Genomic DNA, 10,113 nt, shown 5'->3' with positions numbered 1-10,113 from the left:
TTCCAATCCAGATGCAAATTATAGTCAATTTTCTCCAATATACCGATGTCGTATGTAACGTTTTCACAGAAACTATTTGTTAGCCAAACACATACGACAAATTGATGACACATACGACAAAAATAAGCAAAGTTTTATTCGACACTTGTTTACGACATACGACAAATAGATGTCAAATTCAATGCGAAAAAACAAATAGGTAACTAACCCGAGTCTAGCAAAACTCAATTTTAACAAAAACATCAATGGTTAAATAACATACCTACATCTAACTTCTAAGGGCCAGTTGTACAAATATTTGATCCGTGGATCAGCAACTTTTATTTTCTGAATTCAGTGGTAAAATAGATATCTAGCACTGGTTCTAGGTCCATATAGGTTGAAATAGCTAAACCCATCCTTGAACCAAAGTTGATCCACTGCTAATCCGCCGAAATCGGCGAGTTAAATTCCTGACCCGAGGCTGAACACGTTTGTACAACTGGCCCTAAACAATTGGTTTGTCGAAGGTCGACTAGTCCGACCTGCTCGACATCTTGATTGCAACTGAAATTACACTCGTCAGTGTATTTCCTTATGGGACAAACGACAAACGTTTACTGAAATTCCAGTAAAATATTGTTGTATGTGTTGCAAAAACAGCACATACGACAGTAATTTACCGAACGAAGAAAAACACTGATTTGTATGAAAAAATTGTAGTATGTGATAATTTTTGTCGTATGTGCACGTTTTCTGTGCACTTACGACAAAAAGCCACTGAAAATGTTTGTAAGCCTACACATACGACAAAATGCATAGCGATTATCTCGGAAACGGTACAGATATCGAAACACGGATTTCACAGAACGAAGGAGAAAAAATCAATTAGCAAAACTGCATTCAAATCTCAAAACCTCAATTTTGCACATACGACAATATTTTATTGAGGCGACGATTTGCATCGAATCGTGAATACCCCTTATATATTTGTTCAACAATCTTATCAGAATCCATTTAAGACTTTTATCTGAAAAGTGCATTGCGTATATCTCGAAATATTACCATTTCAATGCAACCATGTCAAATTATTATTTTATTATATTTTTTTGTTAATATTTTTAGATATTATCTGTATAAAATACCTATAACACAACAAATAAAGCACCTTGGCACTACTGTTTTTATGGAGAGAAAGTAAAATCTAGATAATTATCTGGATTTTTCAAAAATCTATACATATAAAGTTCTTGTTGTTTTTAACACGTCAATTGTTTTGATTTCAAATATCTCGATGTCGTTTTTTTTACACAAAATCTATATAGATAAACAAAAAAACACACCTAATATTTTTAGATATTATCTGTATAAAATACCTATAACACAACAAATAAAGCACATTGGCACTACTGTTTTTATGGAGAGAAAGTAAAATCTAGATAATTATCTGGATTTTTCAAAAATCTATACATATACAGCCCTATTTATAAACTCATCATAGAGAGTACATAGCATTATGTACTCTTTATAATGTATTTAAACAAAAAATTGTGATTTATAATATATATGCAACGTTTAATAAAGGTTGTATAAGCTAAACGCGTTTTGAGGTTGTTTAGAGCCTGAATAAGAATTTATTTTGCTTAAATGTCATTGGAACTTCACATAATTTTCAGAAAAATAAAACATAGCAATGATTTGTATATATATATTTTTTTTAATTGAAGAATGTATTTTTTGACAATTTGAAATCAACTAAAACAAAAAATAAGAAATTTGGAGATTTTTTCCTGATATAATTTCCTGATTTATGTATATATGTATGTAGGTATATTATATGACATTGAGAACTTTCACTCACATTTTTGTTTTTTTTTTTTTGTTTATTTTCGAATCAGATGGAATTATTTTATCGACAGATGGAGTTGTTTGTCGTTTTAAAAAGTACTTATTTTCTTTTTTAGTACTTATTTGGACACAAACCTAGCATAATTATAATGGCTAAGAAAATGTTTTAATAAATAGAAATTTATGAAACGTCGCATAGAGGCTACGTAAAACTTTATGTATTGTATAACTATGCAGCCGTTTAGAGCTGTTTAGCGAAATCTAATAAATAAGGCTGATAAAGTTCTTGTTGTTTTTAACACGACAATTGTTTTGATTTCAAATATCTCGATGTCGTTTTTTTGCACAAAATCGATATAGATAAACAAAAAAAAACACATCTATTAACACGTTGACTGCCACCGAACAAAAAAAAAAGTATCCCCTGAGGGCCAACCTTTAACGTTTGTTTTAAAAGTATCTCTCTGTGTCTTTAAATTTAAGTAATAAGTGTTTTTGATGTGTTTTAAAAGTGTGATCACCGTAGGGTCACATGGCCCCTTATGTTAAGTGCTTGTGCTTATTCCTAAGTGACCCACCGGTGGGTCATATCTTCTTTTCTTTTAAAGAATGTTCTGACTGTGACCCACCGGTGGGTCACCTGGCCTCCTGGGAAACTTTTGCGTGACCCACCGGTGGGTCACTTGGCAGTCAACGTGTTAAATCAAAAAATATTTACATTCGCATTTAGTTCTTCAATTCGAACACTTTGAAGAATACTGAAATTTATGATCATTTTTGGTTTGAAGTGTACTTGCTAATTAGCACATTATCGTACGCCTCTACTGTAAATTTAAAAATGACATTTGCACAGCTGACAGCTACTTGTTCAAAAAGTCACACAAAACAGAAAACAGAAAAATTATTTCTCAGCAGAAAAATAAAAATATTTTACACACCCACAAAATTGAAAATATTTTTTGAAAAACCTCCAAAATGATGTCCCAATATTTAGAAGAACTCGAGCAGGTATGTTTTAACAGATTATTTATGTTCTATTCATCAAATCAATTTGATTTCTAAGGACCCCTTTGATGTGGTAGCCTTTATTGACCGTCTTACATGGCGCACCAACAACGAAACCGGCAGCGATGAGCTAAATCCTGAAGCTCTCCACGATACATTCGTTCAAACAATCAAAGATCTTAAAATCCTACAAGAAAAACAAAGAAAAAAACGTGAAGCTTTAGAGGAAACACTCCGCGAAGAGCAACAAGCCTATGCTCAAAGTTTGCTCAAATTGCAAGAACGTCACGAACTTGCCGTTGAATGTTTCCAACAGTTGGATGAAAAAATCAACTCTGTTGCTGGTAAGATTCTTCATTTAGGTGAACAGTTGGAGAATGTAAACACTCCGAGAAGTCGAACTTTGGAAGCACACAAACTCCTTAATCACATGTCTGAGTTTCTTGTGTCTGGTCCATTAGTTAGTGAAACATTCACTGATCAAAGTAAATTGCATGAAGCTGCTGATATTATACAAAAACTTTATACAATTGCTCAGGATTTGCCAGAAGAGAAATTTGGGGAGGCAAAGAAAAAAATCGAAAAGAAATATGATGAAATTGAAAGGAAGTTGATTGAAGAATTCGCTACTGCACAAAAGAGTGAAGATATTGAAAAGATGAAGACGATTGCAAATATTTTGTCACAATTTAAAGGATATGCTCAGTGTATTGATGCGTATATTGAACAAAGTCAAATGGTAAGTGCGAAGAAGTTATTGTTTTAACTAATAAATATTTTAAGCCACTAGTGATTAAGGTTGTATTGAAGGTTCTGAATTAAGATTGTAGTTAACTTCCACTTTCTTTTTAATTGAATTTTTCAGTCTAAAAATTGCATATCAGAAATAAATATTATAATCTTTGAACAACAACAACATCTTGAAGGTGCTACCACCAAGTGTTTAATGGCTAGAGTTACAGTACTGTTTCACGGATGCCAATCGGATCATCAGACTCCTTTTTATTCCTTTTTTTGTATGTGGTGCTTAGGCCCAATTTATTGACTCTGCATTAAACTTAAATCTCCATTAAAAATGGGAATTTTAAATTTAAACATAAAATTCGTTTAATTCAGTCTTTTTTAAGGATTTTTTTGAAGTTTCTCATCATTAATTAAAATGAATTTTTAATGATGTTTACTCAAAGGCGTCAATAGTTTGAAATCGTTTTTAACTAAAACGATAAATTTCAAAATTTAATGGAAGCTCAATAAATTGGCCCTTAGTCTAGTAATTTTTTCATTTGATTTGAAAAACATTTTTCCGTCACACTTGAGTATTGAACCTAGACCAAGCGAGTTCAAAAGCCAGTACATTACGCACTGCGCTACCTCACCCACATGATTAGCTTCACCCAATTGCAGGTTTTCTTAGTTTATCAACATGCAAATGAATAGACTTAGCATTTTTACTAGTTCCTTCAAGTATGATTATTGTTATTCGGCTCTTTCATGTTTTTCTCCATACTCTTAGGCATAGCAACAATTCGTTTGCATATACGAAAGTAGGAAAGTGATTAGAAAGATGTTAGGCGCGGGCCCTGATTATTGTACATTAAGTGTCAGTTTTTTCGTATTTATTCCGTCAATTCTATTATAATCTATGAACAACAACAAAATCTTGAAGGTGCTACCACCAAGTGTTTAATGGCTAGAGTTACAGTACTGTTTCACGGATAAATAGCAGCCACTGCGAGTATGTAAACATACGAAAAAACTGACGAGATATAAATATTCTTTTCACTGTCCTGTATGGCGAATTAAAGCCTCCTTACCTAGACATTTTTTTTTTTTTTTTTCAGAGGTGCTGGGCAAGTTCAGAAACATTAAGGACTAAGTATTAATGTCGAATTTCTTTAAAAAACAAAAATCGAATTGAAATCCATCTCAATGCATTTTATGTGTCGTTTCGTAAACAATGTGCCAAGCATATTTTACTGAGCAAAAAATTGAATTGAAATCGATTCTTTTTTTGAAAGGAATTCGATATTAGTCAAATTTTACGAAAAAAAAGTTAATAGTTTAATTGGATTTCAGAATGAGTGAATCCTTGAGTGAAACCAATCAAAAACGACATGTAGGTTTTAGAGACACAAAATGTTCTACAAACTTGTAGCTGAGCTTATTTTAAAGTTATCATTTCAAGTTTTCTTATAAAGCTACTATAGCCTATAGTACGGTGACCATCCGTCCCGGTTTACCCGGGACTGTCCCGTATTTCTACAGCTTGTCCCGGGTTTTTATTTAAGTCCCGTATTTTGTAATTTGTCCCGTGATTGTCCCGTATTTGCACATTCTCTGATTTTTGTATTCAATATTTTAAATACTTTGTACGGAAAACAAGGAAACCAGTGGTTGGAAATTAAAATTTTTCGTTGTGCTGGTTTTGTATGAAAATTTTCGTTTCGCCTCTAGACTAGGCTATAGTTTTTTTTAAATGTTCGTCAATTATTTAGTTCCAGCTTCTGTTCTGGTTGCTACACCAGGAAAAATGTATTCGAATAAAAACAACATATGGAAGAGTAAATAACCCAGATAAGTTTCAAGGCTTTCACGGACATGTTAAAAATTGTGTTAAAGATCATACAATTTCAAAATCATTTAAAATAAAATTAAAATGTTAAAAAGCAGACCTCCCGATATTGATTAAAAAAATATTTTTTTAGAAGTTATTAGCAGACATTATTATAAAACCATTTTCTTGGTTTCTGATTTCGTAAACGATTAAATGATTTCAACAAAAACGCTTCAAAAAATCGTTCTTGATATCAAAATAAGGAAAAATTATGAAAAATCATTTAAAAATTTTGTTTTGAAAAATCAATATTTTTAAAACGATCCAATGAATTTTGTATCTGTCCCGGGTTTGGCTTCCAGAAATATGGTCACCGTACCTATAGGACAAGTTTAGGATTCGTGACAAAAATCGAACTGGACCAATGAATCACAGTGGATCTCGCAATTTTATCTGTCTGGGGAGGAAACTAAACTAACCATAATTGCTACATAACCAAACAAATTTTTACTTGCTCTATAGGGCAAGTATTGGGTTCGTGTAAAAAAAAAACGATAATAGAGAAGTCCAAAAAAGTGGGTTTCGTCATGACGTCCGTCGGTATGTGCGGCTCTAACGATTTTGATTAAGTTTAACATACAAACAAAAAGTTATAATACATAATGCTGTAAGTAATATAATTTAATATAATTGGGTTTTTTGTTTTTCTCAAAAAATACGAGTAACGAATATGCGGCGTAAGAAATTTTAAAAAAAATTTTACATATTTTTTTGTTTGCTTTTTCGATTTTTGTTTGCTGTGAAAAATTAATTCGTTAACACAATAACTGCCAACAAAATTTTGACAGAAAAATTGAAAAAAAAAAAATGTGAAGCAAACTCTCAAGTTTGGTCGGCAAACTTCTGGTTGAGAAAACTGGAAGTTGATTAACTTTCAAGTTTAAAATCGAAAGTTAAAACCGTCAACTTGGAGTGAGTAAAACAAAATTCAGAAGTTGAGGATAAAAATCTTCAAGTTAAGTTCAACTCCGAGTGAAAAAAATGGCCCTTAGACTTTTTATCCTGCTTAATTTTACCTTTCGTAATTTAAATTAGCATTAATATCCTCAAATGTTCTATACCTTTTGGAGACCATGCCACCCTGGGTTGTTTACGGTTTTTCTGCTCTTCTAAGAATTGTAGGCCAGTTTCTTATCCGATTTTCCTTCAATTAGGCTTTATCGTAAATTTAATTTCAGCATTGTATGTGTGTCTGGTAGGGTGGCTCGATTTTCTTATTTTCGAACTCGGGCATTGGTAAATGGTTGTCCCCATCATAAACGGACAAAACTGTATACATAAAATTTTAAAATAATTTCGTTCAATACTTCCCAAACCCATTGAATGCTTAAAAAAAAGTAACCTTTTTAAGCAATCAATGAACTTGAGGCATTATTAAATGAAATAAATTGAATAAAATTACATGAGGGTATTCACGATTCGATGTAAATGCAATGGTCTTGTATCGTTGCAAAAGTGTAACATTTCTTACACTAAAACAACCAAATTTACAGACTAATATTTTTTTTTAACACTTTTGAACTTTTGCTATTATACCCTAATACTATTACAAAAAAAATAAAATGATGCAAATGATGATTTGTCTGTTGTAGTTGTAGTAGTAGAAAAGTAAAATTTAGCACCTTTTTGTTGCACCGAATCGTGAATACGCCTTTTATTAAAATTTTCATTTTAGACTCCCTATGGCGGCAAAGATATCTATATTGGAATTCTTCCACTCTGCAAACATCACTACGAGATTATAAAGAAAGTATTTGCCAATCCTAATCAAGTAATGTCCAAATTCATTCTCAATATATACCAACTGAAGCTGTATCAATATGCGCATACAAAATTGGAAGATAAGAAAAACGAAGAGAAACATCTGCGAACACTATATGAGCTTTATTCTAGGTAAAAATAAAACTCTACTAGTTTCAATTTTCGTTTAATATGTGATTCTCAATTTTTTTTTTAGAACAATTAAACTTTCTTCAGAACTTCAGGAGTTTATGACCGAAGCCGACGATGATCTTTTAAACAAATTAACTTCACACATATTTACAAAACATCTGGTTAACTACATCGAAATCGAAACAAGTTTCCTTAAAAATAAATGTACAGTTGAACTTGAACGATATTACGCAGGTAAAAAACATCAAAAGAAACAATCTGAACGATTTCAAGATCTTCGCCGAGATATGCAGGCATTAATTGGAACTAGAGCTAATATCAATATCGCTCAGATTGAAGATTATGGAGGAGAGACATTCCTATCCGAAGAATTGGCTATTAACTTGTTGCAGGAAGCCAAGGCATCACTCAAACGATGTCGTCTACTTTCTAAAGAAACAGACCTTCCAGCAAATATTCTGAAACTTACCGATATTCTTTTGCGTTTCATGATGCACGAGCATGTCAACTATGCATTAGAATTGGGACTACAAGCCATTCCATTGGGTGAGACGAAAGTTTTCCCACAAATTTATTTCTTCGATGTTGTTCAGAAGAGCAACATTATTGTTCATCTTTTGGAAAAACTTTATGCTGAATGTGTTGTTCCATGTATAATGTAAGTTAGGAATGTGAATTTATTTATTAACCGTTAATTAAAAGAAATTGTTTTGGTTTCAGAAATACTCCCAAATACTCTGATTATATATTCAAGAAGCGAGTAATGATGGAACAGATAGAGCAAAGGCTCGACACTGGCTTAGATCGGTCAATGAACGCTGTTATGAATTGGGTGAAAATCTATTTGCAAGCTGAACAAAAGAAAACTGACTTTAAGCCAGATGAAGATGTCGATACATTAGCCTCTTCTGTAAGAGTCAATCTAATCTAATCTTTTTTTGATATTTTATGTAACTTTTTCATTTTTCAAGGCTTGTGTAAGTGTTGTTCAAAATCTTCAACCCACAATAGCGCAATTGAAAAGATGTGTCGATGGAGAGAACTTACAGAATGTCCTCACAGAGTTTGGAGTACGTTTGCACAAAGTCATCTATGACCATTTGTTGACACTCCAGTTCAGTGCTGCTGGAGCAATGGTTGCTATTTGTGATGTCAACGAGTATAGAAAATGTATAAGAGAATTGGATAGTCCATTGGTGACTCAATTATTTGATATTCTACATGCCTTGTGTAATTTATTGCTGGTCAAGCCAGAAAATTTACTGGAAGTTTGCACAGGTGATACTTTGGTGAGTTTATTTGAATTTTTGTAATTAGTTAAAACGTTGAAAAAAAAAATGTATGTATATTTTTTCTTAAAGAATTACTTGGATAAGTCGGTGGTGAGACAATTTATTCAACTGAGAGGCGATATTAAATACCTCAAAACAAACACCACCTACTTAAAGGAAATAATGGAGTAAACAGATAAAATATATCTTTTTTATCTGTTATATATATATTTTTTAATAAAAGAAAGTAGTTGTAGAAAAGTATTTAAATTAAGTTTTAATTGTTAAAAATATTAATTTTATTTAGTTCGCATGAATAATAAATAAAATAGAGTGCAATTGCTATATGCAAACTGTTTTAATACAAAAAAAAAACATGTCAATTATCTCACCTTTTTTCTGTGCATCTGTGTAACAAAATCGTAGTGTTAATACCATAATCACACACAAAAAAAAAAAAAATTCAAGTTAAATTTCTGTGAAATTCATGCGGAACGGAATGACTTCTTTCAACAACTGAGACCAAAATAGTTGGTGTGATGTAAAATAATGTTGTAATATCTCTTTTATAAAAAAAAATCAAGAAAGCGCTAGAAAACATATAAGAAAAACCTAATTTATCATTTTTCATCTGCTTTAGTTTCGGAATATTTTAGACATACAATCTACATTAAATTTTAGAGTTTAAATTTTAATGTTCACTATGGCGTATGTGTAACATTTTTTTAAGCAAATTCTTTTGGCTGAGAAATTTTTTTATTTAATTCTTTTAGTCACGCTTTTTTTTAATTTAGACCATATTTTTTAATTTAAATTTTGAGTTCTGTGTAATACCTTAAAGGAAAGATTTTCTTTTTTGCAAACCGAGTCAAAAATTGAAAGTTCAATACTGCCAACTAGATATTACATGCTGATTTCCATTTGAAAAAGAGATTTAGTAGAAAATCCAATGATCTTATTTGGCAAATGCATATTGCCAAGAGATTTATTTTTATTCGTAACTGATAAGGTTATTGTTTTATTTTTTTGCTCTTAGATCAGTTTTGGCAAATGCATATTTCCAAGAGATTTATTTTTATTTATAACTGATAAGGTTATTGATTTATTTTTTTGCTCTTAGATCAGTTTTTCAGATCTAAGAAGATACATATATGCAAGTGGTTATTTCACTGCCTGTAATATTTCTTTCTCCTTTTATTTTAAAGGCTCCTCTGAACTCTTCTGGTTTCCCATTAGACGATTAAAAGTTGAAGGTGGTGGTTGTTGTTCCTTTAAAAATTATTGAGTTTTGAAGTTGAACAGATAACTGAAGCTAATTTTTTTCGTTTGAATTTATCATTCGCCCTTTTGATTCAAAAATTCGGATATTTGGAATGTGAGTTCCTTGAGGTCTTGGATGGAATTTTAAAATAATCATTTTTTATCAAAAAAACAAAACCGACTTCCATGGTTCAAAACTGGGTTTTATGGATTGTCTCATAAAAACTATAGAAACAGTCAGAA

General features: G+C 31.5%; 1 protein-coding gene across 1 annotated transcript; it reads left to right on the top strand.

Moving 5' to 3' along the window:
• Positions 1–2,690: 2,690 nt before the first annotated feature.
• Positions 2,691–8,955, top strand: LOC129915904 (exocyst complex component 5). Its single transcript, XM_055995605.1, has 7 exons — positions 2,691–2,835; positions 2,891–3,571; positions 7,122–7,339; positions 7,404–7,997; positions 8,060–8,249; positions 8,311–8,628; positions 8,701–8,955. The coding sequence occupies exons 1-7, from the start codon at positions 2,803–2,805 to the stop codon at positions 8,800–8,802; spliced, it is 2,136 nt and encodes a 711-aa protein (XP_055851580.1). The 5' UTR covers positions 2,691–2,802; the 3' UTR covers positions 8,803–8,955.
• The last annotated feature ends 1,158 nt before the right edge of the window (positions 8,956–10,113 follow it).

Source organism: Episyrphus balteatus, chromosome 3 (genome assembly GCF_945859705.1).
Source record: "Episyrphus balteatus chromosome 3, idEpiBalt1.1, whole genome shotgun sequence".
Classification (NCBI taxonomy): Eukaryota; Metazoa; Arthropoda; class Insecta; order Diptera; family Syrphidae; genus Episyrphus; species Episyrphus balteatus.
Note: the sequence above shows the minus strand (reverse complement) of the source record. Positions and strands in the feature narration are given on the sequence as shown.

Bases quoted from the DNA above. Each gene is read 5' to 3' on its own strand.
- LOC129915904 (XM_055995605.1), top strand. From the start codon at position 2,803: ATGATGTCCCAATATTTAGAAGAACTCGAGCAG. The intron at 3,572-7,121 runs GTAAGTGCGAAG...TTTTCATTTTAG, and splicing joins ATATTGAACAAAGTCAAATG to ACTCCCTATGGCGGCAAAGA. The intron at 7,340-7,403 runs GTAAAAATAAAA...TTTTTTTTTTAG, and splicing joins CTATATGAGCTTTATTCTAG to AACAATTAAACTTTCTTCAG.